This window comes from Nanorana parkeri, unplaced genomic scaffold (assembly GCF_000935625.1).
Source record: "Nanorana parkeri isolate BGI_ZX_2015 unplaced genomic scaffold, ASM93562v1 scaffold1, whole genome shotgun sequence".
Lineage (NCBI taxonomy): Eukaryota > Metazoa > Chordata > Amphibia > Anura > Dicroglossidae > Nanorana > Nanorana parkeri.
The window spans coordinates 3,996,228-4,015,163 of NW_017306269.1; the positions used below are offsets into that span (position 1 = coordinate 3,996,228).

The 18,936-nt window shown below is 40.8% G+C and overlaps 1 protein-coding gene across 1 annotated transcript in view; it reads left to right on the forward strand.

The window, feature by feature from the left end:
• KCNH1 (potassium voltage-gated channel subfamily H member 1) overlaps positions 1-18,936 on the forward strand; it is a 253,988-nt gene that overhangs the window by 23,246 nt on the left and 211,806 nt on the right. The window contains exons 2-5 of the mRNA XM_018552733.1: positions 5,815-5,938; positions 8,257-8,363; positions 10,902-11,030; positions 16,465-16,583. Of these exons, the coding sequence (XP_018408235.1) occupies positions 5,815-5,938; positions 8,257-8,363; positions 10,902-11,030; positions 16,465-16,583 (479 nt within the window). The remainder of the gene's footprint in view (positions 1-5,814; positions 5,939-8,256; positions 8,364-10,901; positions 11,031-16,464; positions 16,584-18,936) is intronic.

An 18,936-nucleotide genomic window follows, 5' to 3' on the forward strand; every position in this document is an offset into this window, starting at 1 on the left:
TGTCCCTGCATCTTCAGAGACCTGTATCCCTGCACATTCCTAATTCAGTCACAATATACTGCTCCACCAGACTCAGAGTTTACGATTCCTGGTGCTCCAGTGCCCAAATTGTGACAGTTTTCTTGTCGCGTGGTCCTTTCAAACCATGTTCAGTCATTTTTAACATAAAATAACTGGTCTGCAACATGTTATTAATACTAATGTTGACACAGATTCTGTTTAACCACTTGCTGACCGGGGTGTTAAACCCCCTTCCTGTCCAGGCCATTGTTCAGTATTCAGCGCTGCGGTACTTTCACTGACATTCATTACGTCATGCAACGCTGTACTAAAATTATTTTTTTAAACCATTTTTTGGGGACAGATCGAGCTTTTTTTGGTGGTATTTAATCACCACTGAGGTTTTTATTTTTTACTATGGTAAGGAAAAATTACCGTAAATTTTGAAAAAAAATCTGTTTCCCCTATATGAAAATGAAACATTGATTATTACCCAATTTTTTGGTAAAATATAAAAGGCAGGTCACGTCGGGTAAATAGACGACAAACATGTTAAGCATTAAAATTGCGCGCACCCGCGAAACCTCAAAAAACTACAATACCAAAAATTGGCCATAGGTGACACTTTAAAAGCTTTTACCGCTCATCAGTTTAGTGTTATCAGTGATTGATGGCCCTAAAATTATTGCTCTCACTACGATGTTCGCAGCGATATGTAACATGTGTAGCGCAATTGACGTTTTCACACGTTGGCGCACCCGACGTGTATTTAAGTTTATATATGCGTATACATGGGGGTGGGGGACTTAAAGGTTTTTTGGGGTTTTTTTTACATTTCTTTATACAGTATGTGACTTTTATTTTATTTTTTACTTTTTTTTTACTTTTTTTTTTACACTTAATGTTATTGCTATCACCAGGGCTTGAACCCCTAATGCCACCTGGGGACCCCCCAAAGAAGCTGATGAAGCAGAGATCTGCTTCATCAGCTTCCTCTCTGGCTAAGGCAGCTAGAGGAATGACAGCTGAATGCGGAAGTGATGTAATACACATCATTTCCACATTCAGACGTCGGAGGGATCAATCAAGGAGGATCTCCCTCCCATCTTCCTCCTGACACCCAGCCGATCGCTTGTATGTGTAACAGCCGGTAACAGCTGTTTCCATTCCACTGTTTTTTTCTTTATTGCCGCTCCCTAGACAAACGGAGCGGTTAACCCTTGCAGTGCGGGGGTAGCCCCACTGCAAGGGTTAAGTTTTCAAAATCCAGAGTTCCATTTTAAGCTATTGAGCTCTGTAAACACAGGGTTTTTGCAACAGAGGAAAAGGAGCCAAGTTCTGCACCAGCTGGCTGCATTGAACATACACACTATTCATTTACTACATTTCCTATTTAAGTGACAGAAAGAAAGGAAAACGCTTTTGTAGAACTATTATTTTTGAAATATGGGAAATTAATTCAAAAAAGGCATCAAACTAACTATTTCAGTCCTTTATAAATCAGCATGTAAAAGAATTTCAGTCATGTGCAGGAATTTTGTGATTGCTTTCATTTGATTTATGTAGGTTAGTTGATCTTTATTTTAGTTCAAACCTCTAAAAATAAATAAATTAGGGATGCACCAAAATTTTGACTGAATATTATACTATGGGCAAAATGTCAATAGTACAAAAACGACAGAAAATTTGGTGCATCCCCAGCCTCTCTCTACCCCACTAGGCGCTGGCTGCAAGTTTCCGACTGTGTCCCCTCCAATCCCCCACTGCTCTCCCCCGCCTGTGTCAGCAGAGGCAGTGGGGATCGAAGGGGACACAGAACCGATCCACCTGCTGGCTTCCAGAGCGGAGGAGAAATCTGTCAGGAGGCCAAGCAGGGCAGAGGCAGGAGGGAGGGAATGGAGCTTCAGGATTGGTAAATATTGTAAATATTTACCGATCTTTCACTGAACTGAGCAAACACTGGGGGATCAGTGCTGATCACTCAGTGTTTGTAAATGACTGTGGACATAGTGATTCAGAAATGAATGAACAGGAAGTGCTATACATCACTTCCTTTTCATTTGTGAATGGGGACATAGTAAATATTTACTATCTGCTCACTTTATGAATGAACAGGAAGCAGCTCAGTACAGAGGCTTCCTGTCTATTCATGGCTGGGTTGATAGTAAATATTTACTATATCCAGATTGTGAATGAACAGGAAGCCTCTGTACTTAGAACTTCCAGTTAATTGAGTGCTGGGGCTGAGATTAAGGACTCTGTGTTCTCAATCTCTTTTTCTATTTTAAAAGCGAAAAATCAGGGGTCTGTTTTTCCCCTGATGTTTCCCCAAAGCCCCTAACAGTACAGTAAAAAAAAAATTAAATAAATTAAATAAAAAATAGTTTGAAAAAAATCTAAAAAAGGTTTGAAAAAAAGTCATCTTTGGTTTCGGTCTGGCAAATTTTTAAATTTGGTTTCGGTCTAAAAATTCCATTTCGGTGCATCCCTAAAATACATTGAAAAAAAAATTAGACAGTATTAACCTCCGTCTGTTCTTGATCGGAATTTATATCAAGTTTGAAAACAGCAAACATGTCGGCACTGGTAAAATATTTCTAATCATGTCTGAATTTTGCAAATTATTCAAAGTAAATTAATAAAAAATTGATGCGTGCGAGGCCTGCTTATGTTTAAATAAACATCAAAGGAGAGATTTAATGGGCTTTTAGTACCCAGTGGACACAGAAAGCATCATTCATGAATCATAAGGGGTTCGGGTAAAGTACACAGAACAACGAATTTGTTTGTTTTCTGCATAATTAAAAGATAGTCCACAAGGTTTTGGGATGGCCTTCAATCTAAGAGGAACAATCATTTACACATTTGCATTAACTCATGAAAGTATGAATGGTGGAAAGGTTAAAATGACCGCTTCAAACTCAGATCTAATGGCACTTCAGGATATCCCTTGTCATGAAATTTATGTTTTCTGCTTTTGACCTAAAATAATGCTCAGTCCCACCTAATTTGTGCCTGAATTATTCATGTGAATCTGCCATTAGGACTGAATTATTCATAAGAGTGAGGAGACATTCTTATTGTTTTTATTACTTGGGGGGGGGAAGTGCGAAATGAATGTCCCTACATAACTGACAGGTTTCCAAAAAAACAAAAACTTTTCATTAATATCATAAAAGATCATCAAAGAAATATCTATATAAATTTTTAGGTTTATCTACAGACAAAGCTTTTTTTTATTTTAGTTTTGGATAGAGCGGGGAAGGATTAGAACTTCTGAAAGGTTTAATTGCTGTTGGTGGCTTATTTGGAAAGATTTCTTAATTTCCTCTCTGGCAAAAAGGTTGTTTCTAGGACAGGAGGCAAGGGACGGCAATACAGACTGAAGTATTTTTTTAAATTTAAAGTGACACTAAACTCAGGAGTTAAACCTTAAAGTGCATTCAAATATCATAACTATTAACAAAAATGTATCTTATTTGTGTATCACTCAGCTGTAGATCCTCAAATCATCTCTGAATTGGTGCTGATACTGTCCTTTCTTCTGGAGGGTGGTTACTTTTGTTCCCCATGGTCCTTGTGTGTGTTGTTAAATAGTCACCACTCCATGCCTGCTCCCATGATGTACTAAAATCTAAATACAAATTAGTAAACTAAACATGAGGTTGTAGTCCATCACAGGAGTGAGCTTGGATCGGTGTCTACAACATACACCGGGGCCATGTGGAACAAAAGTAGCCACCCTCCAGAAGGAAGGACAGTGTCAGCACCAATACAGACATGATTTGAGGATCTACAGCTGAGCGATACACAAATAAGATAGATTTTGTTAATAGTTAAGGCACTTGAATGTATTTTTAAGATTTAACTCCTGAGTTTAGTGTCACTTTAAATAGGGAAATTCTAGAGCCTCTGTCAGCGTTTTATTGTGATATGTTTCAGTGTTGCAGATTTTCCCTCACTTCCTGTCCAGTAAAAGGTTGTCCCCAGAAAAGAAAGTAAGGGGAAATCTCATAACATAACATAGCCCCAGATAGCAGTAAATCCTGACAGGAGATCTAACTTTTGACCATTGTATCCAAAACTAAAACAAAAGTTTTTGGTATAGACACACTTCAAATTTGGAGAAGAAATGTTGAGAGAGAGAGAGAGAAACTTTTTGCAAAGTCGTGGGTTTACTTACTGTCTAGACCCTTTGTTCTCAACTGGTGGGTCGTGACCCAAAAGTGGGGCGCGAACCCCGTGTTCAGTGGGTCACCGCATGCCTTCCACTTTTCTAGGTGACTGTTCTAGCACTGTCTGTTCTCGCGCCAAGCAGCCTTTAAGTTGGGATGGGGCTGTGGCCACGAGGGAGCTCCATCCATATGTGCATTGCTTACAGCTCCCTCACGTGTTCCATAGAAGTGCCTGGACCGGAGTGACATCACATTCTGGTTTTTGGCACCTCTACCGGGCACGCAAAGGAGCTGTGCCAGTAATGCATGTATGGATGGAGCTCTGTCACAGCACAGCAGCCCACACTGGACCCCAGGCTGAGGATCCACTTCAGTTCTTGTAAGGTAGGGAGACTGGGTGGACCTTAAAAAAAATGTAAACAAATTATGTGTGTGAGAGATTGTGTCTGTGGTTGTGTATGTATGTCAGTGTTTTTGAGGGCCCGTTCACACTAGTACAGTGTGCTAATCACATAGTACCCTGCGATTAACGCACTGTACCACGCAATCTCACCTACCTTGCATTCTGGTGTGTTGCATTGCCATTCATTTGAATGGTACCCCAAACGCACCTTCCACCCACAGATCGTACGTCCACACCGGAACGTGCGGTACCCTAATGTCGGGTTTTCCATTGCAGTATGACTTGGGTCGCGACTTAATGACCAAGGACAAATTTGGGTCCTGAGGTTACACAGGTTGAGAACCACTGGTCTAGACTAATGCAGTTAAAGCACTACCCACACTCTTTCCCCGCTACCTGGGACATCATTGAAGTTTTCTCTGTGATGAACAGTGTGGTGTGTGTTAGAGAGATAGAGAATGCATGCAGGCTGTGTTTAAACAGCCTGCAGGTCTAAGCTGGTCCAAAAGGCCTCATAACTATAATTAGCCTGGAAGCTGAATGTTTTGTTGTTTAATGGACTGTGCTGACACCACTTTTACTTTATGTTTGATGCAATGGTGACAGAATGGCAGACAATTCTTAAATGCACTTTGGCATCTGGACTACCTCCTGTGAGCTCTACATTGAAAAAATAAAAAATAAATTCATATTTAATATTTTAAATACTACATAATCGCCAGCTCTTACTTGTAAGTGAAGGGAAGCAATATTTTCTTTTCTTTCTCCTGTCCTTCCCCCACGTTCAGCTCCTAGAAGGCAACTGTGACTTCTAAGAGTGTACAAGGATATAAGCCCTGCACATATAGAAGGTACAAGGATATAAGCCCTGCACATATAGTAAAGGCCAGGCAGTGCTAATCTTGGTTTCTGAACAAAAAAGCAGAGAAGAATTCTACATATTTTTCACAGGTAAAGGGACAATTATCCATCACTGTGGCAGTGTAAAGAGCAAGAATTTTGTGCATTAAACAAAAGTACTTAGTAAGATCTCAGTTTCCTATAGTCAGTCTAGAGAAAGAGGCATGCACATTAGTTCTTACACAAGTTACTTCCCATTGAATATTACTCTCTACCTTATTATATAAGTCCAATATTATTAATAATGTTCAGCATGCAGGGATATCATCAGTGATGACTAGTGGCTAAATGCAATAGTTGTGCCAGTAAAATGTTTTTCATGTTTTTTTGGAACAGATACTAATTTTGTCTTGGGTAATGCCCAGATAGTGGATTGGCCAATTGTCTACAGCAATGACGGGTTCTGCAAGCTATCGGGATACCACCGAGCTGAAGTTATGCAAAAAAGTAGCACATGCAGGTAAATGAAATTTTGCATTATGATTGACTAACGTATATTTCATGAAACAATGTGCTGTTTTATCTGTGCTCATGTGTGATCTGGGCAAAGAGCTAAGTTAGGACTTGTGTACACAGATTTTTTTTTTTAATGGTGTGCAAAGCAGTTTGGAAGGAATTGGTTCTATTATTTGTCTGTGTTCTCTCCTTGTATAGGTGACACTTTTGCTCTAAAAGTCAGCTGTAAGCCCCCATACAGGCTGTTTTATCTCTGGTCCTAACTCTGTGCTGATAACAGAATGATAATTCTGTAGTAGAAGGAGCGTGTCTACAAAACTGTCAAATAGGCTATATTTTTTATTTTTTGCATTAATTAAAGTAATTTTGTTATTTGATAGTTTTATTCAGTGCATATTATATACACAGCTCAGAGTGTATTTAATATCCACTGAACTAGGTATGGAGACAGGACAGCCTCTGTGGGGGCTTGCATCTGCAGAGTACAGTGTTACCCTTGGAGAGCGAGAGAAGAAAAATAAATAATAGAGCAATAGCTATCCCTGAGCAATAGCTATCCCTGATCAATAAATGAGGTAAGAAGGGCCATCCCTATAATTAGGCAGCCTGAGTCAGGCACCATCTCATTGGGTCACACAGGGGGTGGCTTTTGAGACCTTTCAGCAACCAGTGAACCTCTATTCCACTCAGCTCGTGGCAACCAGTGATGTCCCCCCAGTAACATGCACCACTAGCTACCCCCTCCCTGTAACATGCACTACAAGCAACTCCCCCCCGTAACATGCATCACTAGCAACTCCCCCCCGTAACATGCATCAGCAGCACCCCCCGCTCACCTCAGGTGATGAATAGTCTAAGATCACCCCTGATGATAAGTATTTAAGAATAGAGAGTCAGATTATTGTTTTAAATATCTATTTGTGACACATAGTTAGGTACAGTAACCTAGTGGGAAAGACACTGAAATTCAGAAATGTCCGTGGGGAAACCGAGACTTCCGGCAGTGTCAATTTCCTGAACCCGCTGCAGCCCTGACTGGTTCCTCCCTCTGACCTCACAGCACTGCAGGAGAAAATGGTGATGTGTGAGGGTGAGGGAGGAACCAGTGAAAGCTGCGCGGGGACCTGGAGAGCAACCTCTCGAAAGTGTTGATTTCCCGATGGACTTCGGAAGAGCAGTTCTAGTGATTGGACCAGTGTTTGGTGACAAGTGCCACGGGACAGTTTAGCATTTACTGCCTTCTTTTACTGCTTTAATGCAGATTCAGCATCACATGTGGGCATTACCTGCAAATGACAAAATATATGCAGTGTAACAAGGATACTCCACTGTAGTCCAGGTAAGTCAAGTAAAATGCAGTTTATTAAAGGGCAAACACAAAATAGCTTGCAGCAGCAACATAAGACAGTCCTTTATATGGCTCAGTAGCTTTCCTCATGAGCCCTCACTCTGCTCTCTCAGCAGTGTGTCCCAGCGGTCCTAGGGTCACCAACCTACTTGACCTCTCACAGCCTTCCCTGGCTGTTCCACGTGTCCCGCACGCACCTCAGTCTGCTGTGGCTCTGTGCTTCCTGCCCCCACACAACTCCAACACTCCTCTCTGAGTGCTGAGCTGGCTTCCTAATGAGGCTGCTCTCAGCCACATGATCAGCCCAGGCTGGTCATTGGCAACACCTGGCCCCAGGACTGGAGATCTCATCCCACACAGAGCTCTAAAGGTGGCCATACACTTTACAACCATCGCAAGACCTTAGTCTTCCGATGGTTGTAAAGTAATTTAAAAAACGTACGATCTGCACATCTTGGACAGGCAGATCGTACTTGCGATCATCGCAAGCCCACCCCCCTGAGGGACGGGCTTCCGATGACCGCAATGCTGAACGGGCAGTGTGCGTGTGCGCACACCGGCCCGTTCGGCATTTGTCTCCCGAGCATGCTAAAAACCAGCCGAAAATCGTATGATTCTCGGCTTGTTTTCTAGCATGCTCCTTAGACAAAAGACGTGCGACCGTACAGTAGAAACGGTCGCACGTCTTCATTCACACTACACGATTCTCATACGAGAATCGTGTAGTATATGGGCACCTTAAGAGATCTCCAGAGCTCCAGATCCCAGCTACATTTAGGAAAACCTGGAAGAACCTGAAAAGCCAGGCTCTTCATTATAACATGCTTTACTTTCTGGACCCTCTCAGCCCCTTTGGCTGAGAGTCCTGGGTGCCAAAGTTGCCATACTACTCTGTGGCATTGGCTTACAGTGCCACAGCAGATGAAACATCATATTTATTGAATATTATTTAAAGTCTTAAATCTTTCTTACAGCTTTATGTATGGGGAGTTGACAGACAAAGAGACTATTGAAAAAGTCCGACAGACATTTGAGAATTACGAGATGAATTCCTTTGAAATTTTAATGTATAAGAAGAACCGTAAGTGCTCCATATCACACTGTCTTCCTCTTTATGGTTTCTTACATGTATTCAGATTTATGTTTTGGTTCTTTTTACCCTCCTTTGTGTTGTTACACGACAGATAATATAATTGTACTGTTTTATACGCCGATGCTTTATTCAGTGCTGCAGTGATCATTAAAGAACAATGAGTTCTGCGTGATTGGTAAATTGCCAAATCACCTCTGTTCATTATTGTCTGCTGGTTCAGAGCTGTGCTCCCAGTAATCTATTTGCATTCATAGAACGAGTGTTCAGCTGAGGTGCAGATGTTGTTATAAGCAAAATGGAACTGTCTATACTGTGCACCATTTGCTTTTAATATACCAAAAGATTTTTGGTAGATGATGCTCTACTGGCCGTCCTTAAAATGTAACTGTGCTTATAGTGCCACAGATATTCCTTCTAGTTATAAAAGCTATATTCATCTGTTCTCGATCCATCAAGATGTTTTCTAGGCAGCACTGATTTTGTTAAGGTTTTCTCTAACCTGCATGCCATACTCCATTCATTCCTATAGAGAATGTGTGTTCCAGAGTATGGGCTCTCCATAGTATTCAATGGAGAATGCAGACCGCATACAAAGTTTTGGGCCCATGGAGGCACATCCAATGGGTACATCTGCGGCATACTGATGAGGTCATCACTCTGATTAAAATATTGTAGTTTCAAAGCAAACTACAGCCTTTACAATCATATTGATAGGATGGTGTTTGCAGTAATGGCCACAGATGGGGCCATGTAAAATCACGTGTAGAGTAGAAGTCACCAGCACTCCATAGATGTAAGAATAATCAACTCGGATTTATTCACTTAACGCCATATGTATACATGTTTTGGGGCCACGCAGGGTCCCTTCCTCAGGATAACATAGTAAATCCACTCTCCCTCAGTCAGCAAGCTTTCTTTTCAGCACATGGGCATGCAGCAGAGCCTATTGGCTTAGATGTAGATTAATGGCCCTCACCCAGGTTAAGTGCTGTGGTACAGGAAATTACAGGAGAATGATATCAAGACAGATTTAGGTCTTTATACTTGATACAGTAAATATTTTGGTGAATATATAATTGCATTAAATGGCTTGATCACAAGCAGGGCTGTCTCTATAAAGAGGCAGCCTGAGGTTGTTGCCTCAAGTGGCATATTTTTCACATGGGGGGGGGGGATTGCACAATGTTTGCAATGTGCCTGCTGCTCTCTTTCTGGCCAGAGCGTCCAAGGTTGCTGAGAGCTCTAGCAACCTGGGATGCTCTGGCCGGCATCCCGCCCAGTTCCTGCCAACCAGTGACATTGGTTGGGATGCCAATCTGGGTGGGGAGATGCAGAGCCTGAAGAGTGTGGCATCACTCAACCACCTCCAAACCCACCCCAGCTGCCTCAGGTGGCAAAAAAATCTAGGAACACCACTGGTCACAAGCTTGTACCTGGAAGTCCATAGTAGATAATGTGTAGAGAGCATGCAAGGGGCCTGGCCAGCAATATTATGACAAGCGGCAGTGCAGAGTAGTCAGCAACATCTCTGTTTGGGACAGGTGATTATATTACTGGAAGGGGCTGCTGGGGGTGTGGAGCACATCATCTAAATATACCTTCACCAAATGTTCACTTACAATTTAAAGTAAAGTAGTCATGAGAGAATAACAAGGCTGCCCTCCCTGCAGATCTCCTTGCGAAAATATTGGGTGCTTAACTGTTAAGCTGAAACACTGGTTTTAATACTTCTGAGTTCCTCATCCAGAAGAAGTACACTAATCAGTAAAGTTAGAGAAGAGTCAGTCATGTCATTAAAAAAGGCTATGAATTGCATCAGCAGTGTCTCCAGCAGTGCAGGGGGCACACAAAAAGTAATAAGCAAGTAATAGTTAATGGGGTCAAAACAACAATCATTGTTAGCTGTAATGACCAAAAAAAATTAAAGGAGCAGGATGGAAATTTTTTCTCAAACTAAAGAAGTTCTAAAAGAGAATACGGTTTTCCTTTGGGAATGCTATTCATTTCAAAATCAAAAGATAAAGATTACATTTCAAACAACATTGGCCAAATCTCTGACAGCATTATCAAATGGTTTTTTTAGTTTTTTTGTAAGAACGTTCGTATGACTTTCTAACCGTGTATACCTAGCTTAAGGTGTAAATGACATAGAGCTTGGGGACGGTTAGAGTCTCTTGGCGGTCTGGAGCGCTGTGGACCCCTGCTCTAGAAACTGACAATTTTCTGACACGCTATGCGGTACTATGCTTAGATAGCACAAATTGCTGCAGCAGAGAGTGCTACTGTAAGTAGATCTTGGCAAGCATATCTTTAGTATACAGGGCAAAATTATGTGATTGAGTCTCTTTAAATCTTAAGAGATGGCTCAGTTTAAAACCAGATCTCTGGTAGTTACTGAACTATAAAATTATACTTTTTTTTACTCATACTTTTTGTTGCCAAATAAGTGCTCACATACCTTTCACTGCAAAGGTGAGAAATAAAAATGCTTCTTCTTTGTGGGTAACATTTACATTCCTGTTTCAGGGACACCCGTGTGGTTCTTTGTAAAAATCGCTCCCATTCAAAATGAACAGGACAAAGTGGTATTGTTTCTTTGCACTTTCAGTGACATCACAGCCTTTAAGCAACCAATTGAAGATGATTCAACAAAGGGTTTGTATTATTCATCTTTTGTCTTCACATATACACACACAGACTTATGGAAGGGAAGCAGCTCTCTAGAAATGATTATTTGGAGTTACATAAGCCTGTAGGTCATTGTCTGTTGTCAGATTTTTCATTTTTTTGGAATAGGGGAACTATTTTGGGCTGTCGTCAGATTGTACTGCATTTTTCCTCTCACAGAGATAATCAATTTATGCAAATGTAGATGTTTACCGTTGAGTTCTATCTACATATCTTACCACTCAGCATTTTGTTGTAAAGGCAGCAACATAACACAGTACTGGTTGAGGGCTATTAAGTCTTACGATCAAAGATCAAAGGACATTGTTTACTGCAGCTTACAAACTAATCAATAAAATATGCATTAAAGCCTATCTCTGGGCAAACAAGAACCATTCCCATTGGAGTGGGTCTACTTCTGCACTGTAAGGGTTAACTGATTATTTATACCTAGGGGACCTGAGTAAAGAACCTTTACTTAACTTATCTCCCCTTCCCCATGTGGTCAGTGCTCACTTCTTCCCCCTCTTGCTTTGGCTCAGCGTCCTCATGTATAATGCAGGTCTGTGGGCCCTGCAGTAGACATCATGCCGATTGCTGAAGCAGAGGGGGTAGGAGGGTACGAGCACCGGTATTGGAGCCAGCAGAAGCAGCGATCAGGTAAGTAAAAGTGCTTTATCCCCATAGGTGTAAATGAGTAGCTAACCCTTGCAGTGCAGGGGTAGCATCACTGCAAGAGGAGTTTTTTTGTTTGCCCGGAGATAGGTTTTTAAATAATTTTGGGTGTTAAGTCTATGCTTAAAGATGGTAGCATATACATTTTTGGTATCCATGCAACACTTACATATTATGTGAAAACAAAACGTTGCACCTAGTGTACAGATACAAGAAGATGCAGTCATTATGCATCACAATTTTTCATCCTGGTTCAACTGAGTAATTCCCATCCGTTTGTTCGTTATTGGTAAAATAGGTCTAAACCAATAACTAGTCTTTATGAAGGTGTCATAATAGTTTGACTGTTTAATCCATTTCTGTAACACCAACATGATGAATAGTGCATTACAAGGTGCGTGTAACCATACACTTTGATTTAAAAAGGCCTCATGATCTAATGTCCCTATTGGAGTCATGCAGAGAGACGTTCACTTAATACGAATATGGGTGGAAAAGAAATAGCATTGTTCCAGAAACGTAGTACACACAGGAAAAAAACACAATAAATCAAACTAAGGCTGGCCATACACCTATCAATTTTTCGTTCAACCCCCGACTCGATCGAGGAATCTCGCTGTTTACATTGTATTCTGACAGGTGCTGCCGCCACCTGCCAGAAAACCCAAAAAGAGCAGGCAGCTCATTGGCTGCCGAATCTGATCGATCGAAAATTTTCCAGCCGGCTCCTTCGAGCAACTGATCGAGGAAGGCCGGCTGAAAGGGAGCCGACAGCCCCACACACTGCGAATTTCAGCCAGTACATTCAAAACCAGCCGAAATTTCACCAGTGTATGTGAACCTTAAGACAGTTGGCCATGATTGTTACAACCAAATCTGTGTGATCTTTCTTAATTTTACCAACAACAAGGTTGAACTGTAACGTGTGGCCAGCTTAAAATTCCATGTAGATGGAATTCAAAACCACTAAGCTAACCACTAAAACATCATGTAGCTAATTTATGAACCTGAAAACCCTTTTTTATGGTCATCTTCATGCCAAGAGTGCAACACAGAGTTCTGTATGTGAGATTATTGCAATCTCCTCCATTCATTGCCACTATCTGATCTCAGACATGTCATACTGATGTTTTATGGGCCACATGTAGCCCTCTTGTTCCTTCTTAGAAGCTCTCTAACACAAAACAAATGTTCCCCCAGCTGTTGATAAGTAACACTTACATGCATCATTTTGCAGCTATAGAATTCAATAAATATTTTGGTCCCTTTCTCTGGGATGAGATATGGTTAGTGGTAATTTTTACTATAATGTGAAGTTCTGAAGTGCCATAATCTTGGAAGTATGTGCAGTCTTCAGTATACATAATGTGGCCCCTTTAAATAATAAAGTCTTCTCAATTCTGCGGCAGGTTCACCTGAGTTTGACATGCCTGAATTATGCAGTTCCAAAAAGCAAACAAGACACCTTCTTATTCAGAGGTTACGTCTAGAAGGCTCCTGCTATTGTGACCTGTGCTGCTGTTAAGAAGCCATTTGTGTAATTTTATCTCTTCCATTACTTAGATTCATTCCTGGCACTGAGTAATGGTTCCACTCCTGATTCTCTATTATTTTGTTTGCAGAAAGCAGTATGTATCTCACCATAAGATAAGGTGTACTTCTTCTAATGGAGTTAATTAGGCAGCAGTTTGTTACAGAGACCTAATGAGTGAGCCAGTTACAGTGACATTAAACTCAGATGTTAAATCTTAAAAATGCATTCAAGTACCTTAACTTTAAATAAAAATGTATCTTATTTGTGCATCACTCAGCTGTAGATCCTCAAATCATCTCTGAATTGGTACTGACACTGTCCTTTCTTCTGGAGGGTGGCTACTTTTATTCCCCATGTTTTCTGTGTGTCCTATAAAGTAGTCACCACTCCAAGCTCACTCCCGCGATGCACTACAATCTAGCATTTAGTTTACTCATTTGTATTGAGATTGTAGTCCATCACAGGAGTGAGCTTGGAGTGGTGACTACTTTATAGGACACACAGAAAACATGGGGAATAAAAGTAGCCACCCTCCAGAAGAAAGGACAGTGTCAGTACCAATTCAGAGATGATTTGAGGATCTACAGCTGAGTGATACATAAATAGGATAAATTTTTGTTAATAGTTAGGTTACTTGAATGTATTTTTAAGATTTAATTCCTGAGTTTAGTGTCGCTTTAATATAAAGTGTTCAGTTTTGACATACATCTCCTTTTATATAATCCAAAGAGAGGTCCATATATATATATATATTTTTTGTGCCCATTTCCATACCTCTCAACCTACTGAGATGTAGAAAAGGGACACCTTTACCAATATTTTTATTGAGTTATAAAAACATAAAACAGGAGATACAGGAAAATCAAATACACAACCGCTTCCAAACATCATACAAGTGCATGGAATGGCATGAATTAGTGATACTAATGCTAATAGAATAGATCATAGATCCCAGGGGTAGGCACACATTTGGCCCTCCAGTTGTGGCAAGAATACAAATCCCATCATGCATCTGCTTCTGGGAGTCATGCCTGTAGCTGTCAGCCTTGCAATGCCTTATGGGATTTGTAGGTTTACCACAGCTGGAGGGCCAAAGTTTGCCTACCCCTGATATAGACCATAGAACAGATCACCTAGAGGTATGGTCAGATGTAGGAACCTGGATGGGTAATTAAAGAATTAAAATCTCAGAAATAGTGAGGTTGAGAAATCAGGAGAAAGTGAGAGGGAGTAGAGAAGGGAAAAGGAGGGATGGGGGAAGGAAGTGAAAGGAGAAAGAGCGCCCTAAGTAGACATGTAAATTTTGTTAAATTGGGACATTCGAATCCATCTGAATTTTCGAATTTGAACGAGTGCAAACACATCCATCCGAATTTCATTCAAAATTAATTAAATTGGACATATGACAGGTCTCTGGCCAGGGGCCTTAGGCGCACATTACAGTATTGGTTTATGTTAAAAAATCTGAGGGTTTATTGTCACTTTAAGTGTAAATGGACCATAATTGTTTCTTATTCTGTTTTTATCGTAATAGCAGCTTCAGCAAATAAAGAGAGAAAATGGCTGTTGGGGTTGCATTACAGGCACAGTCATGTGACTTTGTTCCGAAATGGGAATCCCAAATCCGAAAAACAAAAGAAATAAAAATCTTAATTGCTCCGAAACAATACACATTTTTTGCGGGGTATACATGTCTACCCCTAAGCTTGTCCAATTTGTCTGGAAACACAACCAATCAGCTTACTTAAAATCATAAATCTCTAAGGCTTCAATCTTTTTTTTTTTTAAATCTGGAGAGTTTTGCTGTCAGTCTTTTATTAAATGCCAATGTGAATATAATCTCAAAGTCATTATTTGTATATCTGTAGACACACCCTTTAGTAGTAATGAGGCCTCGGGCATTGCACTGTGGGATGGGGCAATAGGGTCGCCACAACCTGGAACAGGAGATATTTATGTGCCAGCTACAAGCTACAGCTTAAATCTAATGCAGTTTTAGCTACCCAAAAATAGTCAAGACGTGCTGTGTAGGAGGAGGGAGAAGAGTTTCTACTTGACTCCTCTAATGACGACAGCTTTAGAGTCCTTTAGAAGTATTACTTTTCAGGCCTACTCTAGGCTTTTGTGCCTCCCCACTCTTTACCTATTACCATGGCAACAAAGTAAGTCCAGGTTACAGGAGGCTTAGGGGTTCCTAGCTCTGCTGTTATTCTTCCTCACCTCACTATGACATTAAATTTTCCCACAACCTAACTGATGTACAATGTTAATAAGTAAAACTGCTAGAGCCTATTAGTATAAAGGCTTATCCATTTTAGCGAGCAGGAATTAATACATTTTACTCTTCCCAAACACTCTGAAACCCTTTATACTGTAAAAAAAGAATAGTGCCTCTCTTTATAATTCTTCCCAGCCATGTATTGTTTTGTCCAGCATTACAGGTACTCTTTAAAATGGGCCTATTTCTACAATTCATACTTCACATCGGTTAATAGGTAAACACTACCAATTCCGATTATTTTGATTACAAAAATTGCTCTTTTCTACAAATAATAAAAAAATTTACTTTTGAAGTTTAGGCAAAAGTTCACATGGTTCCTATTATGGGGTGTTTTACATTATTAGAGACTGTAGTAGGTTTTTATTCAGGCGTACCCTTACAGACAGAATTGCAGAGAGATCAGGGGGACAGATAGTTCAATGTCTAATGTGGTGTTGGGCCATCATCTTGTCTAGTTTGCTATAGCTACGCTTTGTTCTTTTAGGCTCCATTCACATGAGTGGTTTTCCCCGCGTACATACGCGCTAAACATAAAAAACAATGCATTCCAATGTGCATTGTTCATACTATTGCGACATCCAGGTGGTACGAAACCCTGCGTGATTTTAGGGGCGGATTCCGCACACAACGCTTGGAATCCGCGCATATGTAAAACATTTTTTTGTGCCATGCGGTTTTCTGCACGAAAAACGTGAACGCCATATGTAAATGGAGCCCAAGAGACTTTTCATATCCTGTCATATAGGGAGATAGGGCTATAGACTGTATGTATATGGGATAACAGATTTTATAAGGGGAGAATGACACAACCCCCCAATGTATGAATATGGAATGCACATTCATGTGAATGCTTTGTTATATATGAGATATAAGTGACTATAAACCTCGTATAATGTCTATATTACATATTCTGATTTTTTTTTCTTTCTCAGGCTGGGGTAAACTTGCACGTTTAACAAGAGCTTTGACAAGCAGCAGAGGGGTCTTACAACAGCTTGCTCCCACCGTCCATAAAGGGGAAAATGTACACAAACACTTCCGGCTTGCCGAGGTAATGCACAGCTAACATTGTACACTGTATTTGTAGCCATGTTGTGGACCAAACCAATATTATGCTATATGTCTTAATTATGTTACTACAGGGATCTCAAGTCTCCCTGATGTTCAGGGAGTCTCCCTCTATTAGATAGCGGCTCCCTGATGTCCGCGAGAGAGGCATTTTCTCCCTGAAAGGTCTGAGTATACCTTTCCGGTAAGATATCAGTGGGTAAGGTTTCAGAGTGAGGCTTGCCTCGTGGAGCAAGGTCATGTGATCTCTAGAGTAGAAGGAGGAAGAAGTAGAAGGAAGAAGCTACTTGTTGCACAGAGAGGGCGGACATAGACTACTAAGTGATGTTTCTACAGGTGTCCACTGTGCTGTGCGTTACAACGTCTTGTGGTAACGTGATAATACACACATTTTACCACCTGTTACCGCTATAGTTGCAACTGTTTCTGGGAAAAATGCTGGCTTTATGATCTTTTTACTGTTAATAACATTACCAACAACTCCAATTCTTGGCAGCCAGTTCAATAAAATACCAGCCAGGTGGCAACTCTAGTTACTACAACGCATACAGTAGGTATAAAGCAGCCTGAAAGTCGAGCTGTGGGAAAAATTAATCATTTTGTATATGATACTATCTGTGAATAGCTTTAACACATCAGTGTTTGTTTTGATTGCTATATAATTATGCCTCTAAGGGCCCGTTCTCACTTGTGTGTTATGGCAACATGCTCATTAATGCCTGCTACCACAAGGCATGGCAATGCACTTGCTCTGTGTGCAGTGCATTTTGGTGCCTTTCATTGTAAATGGCACCCCAAAGCACTGTACAGTAGATCCCAATGCAAAATGCATATACCGTGTGTTGTGTTGCAAAAAAAATGGTCATGTGCATTTTTTTTCCTGTGTGTCGCGGCAAATTTTCAATGGGGCAAAGGGTCGCGGGTCGCTACAGCAGGACCCTTTTTGGAGCGGATTTAGCCGCGATTCAAGCTTGCTCAATGCAAGCTTGAACGCGATGTCGCGCGGCAAATCTTGCGATATCGCGCAATATGCAAATCGCGCGACAAACGCGCGATTTGCATATCGCGCAGTGGGAACGGGGCCTTAGGCACACATTACAGTATTGGTTTATGTTAAAAAATCTGAGGGTTTATTGTCACTTTAAGTGTAAATGGACCATAATTGTTTCTTATTCTGTTTTTATCGTAATAGCAGCTTCAGCAAATAAAGAGAGAAAATGATCTATTAAAATTGATATTAAACTGAAACAGGTATCTCATATGAGATGTACAGCACAAAGTCATTTTAATAACAATAACCATACAAGCTCATATACCACCTCCATCTATATTTTCTTTGCAATGCAACCCTGAGTTCACACGCATCTATCTCGTCTGCATGCACTTTATTCATAATGATACAAAGCATACGACTGTCAAATACAAGAGGCTAATGTAGATATATTGGCTTACGGTGGCGATGTGGGCAGCGGCTGAAACGATATTTCTGAACAGCACCGCTCATCGCCTTGTTTAATATTCTGCCTCTTCCTTGTTTAAGACAGTAGTGATTAAGAAACATTTGCATTCATGGATGCAGCTTGTTCTCACGCAGCTGACCGATCTGCTGTTTATACTCAGCACACACTGATAGAAATAAGGAGGGATATGAATGACTTTACGTACTGAAGATCTCACAGGTTCCTGTAGATATGACACAAGAAGGTGGAATAAATAGAGAAGTACATTGCCTTGTTGTTGTATGAGATACGAAAGCTCTTGTGATTAATTACCATAACTGCTATTGCTAGTGACTAGAGAATCATATTAGGCTTGGAACAGTGAAGGTTTTTTATGGGCGGGAAATTGTAGGGACTGGTAAAACAGTTGTCTATGTAGGTTGTTCACACAGAAAAAAATAAATCCACTTTTTTGCTGTAATGTGTGTTTAAAAAAGAACTCCGGTCACAATTTTTATTACCCTTGCATGGGGTTACCCCCGCAGTGCAAAGGTTAACTGCTCATTTTTGCCTAGGGCAATAAAAAAATAAGTTATACTCACCCGATCCTTGGAGTTGGAAGCGCTCCCCCAGCCTGTCTCCTTCTCCGCTGCAGCGATGGTATGTCTCTCGCTGTAATCACATCCAATACATGATGACTTAGGGACCTTGGACCACTGCAGCACAGGGGGAGAGACACTCCAGGGACTGGTCTAAGAGCTGGATGGCTCAGAAGATCAGGTGAGTTTAACTTTTTTCTTTGACACTTGGCAGAAATTAGCAGTTACCCCTTGCAGTTCAGGGGTAGCCCCCATCTGTGCCCGACGTTCTTCTTTAAAAAAAACACTGTGGATGAAC